The sequence below is a fragment of the Orycteropus afer genome, unplaced genomic scaffold, assembly GCF_000298275.1.
Source record: "Orycteropus afer afer isolate SDZICR_OR568_19922 unplaced genomic scaffold, OryAfe1.0 scaffold01481, whole genome shotgun sequence".
Taxonomy (NCBI): Eukaryota; Metazoa; Chordata; class Mammalia; order Tubulidentata; family Orycteropodidae; genus Orycteropus; species Orycteropus afer.
The window spans coordinates 34,045-35,616 of NW_006923068.1; the positions used below are offsets into that span (position 1 = coordinate 34,045).

General features: G+C 41.7%; 1 protein-coding gene across 1 annotated transcript in view; it reads left to right on the forward strand.

Moving 5' to 3' along the window:
- Positions 1-293: 293 nt before the first annotated feature.
- The window catches only part of LOC103213266 (olfactory receptor 10G9-like), a 3,698-nt gene continuing 2,419 nt past the window's right edge, over positions 294-1,572 (forward strand). The window contains exon 1 of the mRNA XM_007959104.1: positions 294-1,200. Within this exon, the coding sequence (XP_007957295.1) occupies positions 294-1,200 (907 nt within the window). The remainder of the gene's footprint in view (positions 1,201-1,572) is intronic.

Here is a 1,572-nt window from a genome sequence, read left to right on the forward strand (position 1 = left end):
AAAAGGAACAGGAGAAAGAGGAAGAAGAAGAGTAAGGGGGCAGAGAGAGAAGGAGAGAGAGAGAGAGAATGACAGAGAGAGAGAGAGAGAGAGAGAGAGAGAGAGAGACTGCTGTAATCTTTCCACTACCTTTATCAGAGAATTTTTGTTATAATTAAATCCAGTTTAAGGTTAGAATTCTCCACCATGGATGACTTAGTTGCCATGTACAAAATGGGTTTTTGGTTCTTAACTAAATTATGTGTAATCTTTATATTATTTCTTGTAGAGAAAGAGATCAAAAGTGAAAAGAAATGTCAAATTTAAGCCTTCTGACAACATTCATCCTCATGGGCATTCCTCATTCACCAGCCCTGTACACCACCCTCTTTGGAATCTTCTTACTGATTTATTTACTCACTGTGGTGGGGAATCTCCTCATCTTGCTAGTGATCAGGGTGGATTCCCACCTCCACACCCCCATGTACTACTTCCTGGCTAACTTGTCCTTCATTGACATGTGTTTCTTCACTGTCGCTGTGCCCAAAATGCTGATGACCTTTGTTTCTCCAGGGGGCAGCGCTATCTCCTTTCACAGCTGTGTGGTCCAGCTCTATTCCTTCCACTTCCTGGGCAGCACTGAGTGTTTTCTCTACACAGTCATGTCCTATGATCGCTACTTGGCCATCAGTTACCTGCTTGTGTACATCAGAATGATGAGTAGGACAACATGTTCCCTCCTGGCCACTAGCACTTGGCTCAGTGGCTCTCTGCACTCTGCTGTCCAGACGATATTAACATTTCATTTGCCTTACTCTGGGCCCAATCAGATCCAGCACTACTTCTGTGATGCACCACCCATACTCAAACTGGCCTGTGAAGACACCTCTGCCAATGAGATGGTGATCTTTGTCAACACTGGAGTAGTGGCCTCCAACTGTTTCCTCCTGATAGTGCTTTCCTATGTGTTAATTGTCTGCTCCATCCTAAAGATCCACACCTCAGAGGGGAGACACCGAGCTTTCCAAACCTGTGCTTCCCATTGCACTGTGGTCCTCTGTTTCTTTGGTCCTGGTCTTTTCATTTATTTAAGGCCAGGCTCCAAGGATGCTGTGGATGGAGTGGTGGCCATTTTCTACACTGTGCTGACACCCCTTCTGAACCCTGTTGTGTACACCTTGAGGAACAAAGAGATGAAGAAAGCTATTTTTAAGCTTAAAAGTACATTCTCAGAATGAATAAACTCTAGAAAGTAAAGGTGCTTAGTTTGTAAAAAATTAGTATTATAATTTAATTATCAATATTATTATATCTGTAATTCTCATTGTTAACTAATATTTAAAACCACTGTTTTGGTTCTCTAGTGTTGCTATAACAGAAATACCACAAGTGAATGGTAGGCTTTAATAGGGTTTTATTCTCTTATAGTTTAGGCTGCTGGAAGTCTGAGTTCAAGTGCCAGTTGTAGGGGCTGGGTGAGGGCCTCTTTTTTTTTTTCCTCTTTTTTATTAGGATTTGGGTGAAGATTTACAGAGTAAATTCACTTTTCATACAGCAGTTCACATATACTTTGTCTCATGTCATTGACCAAAA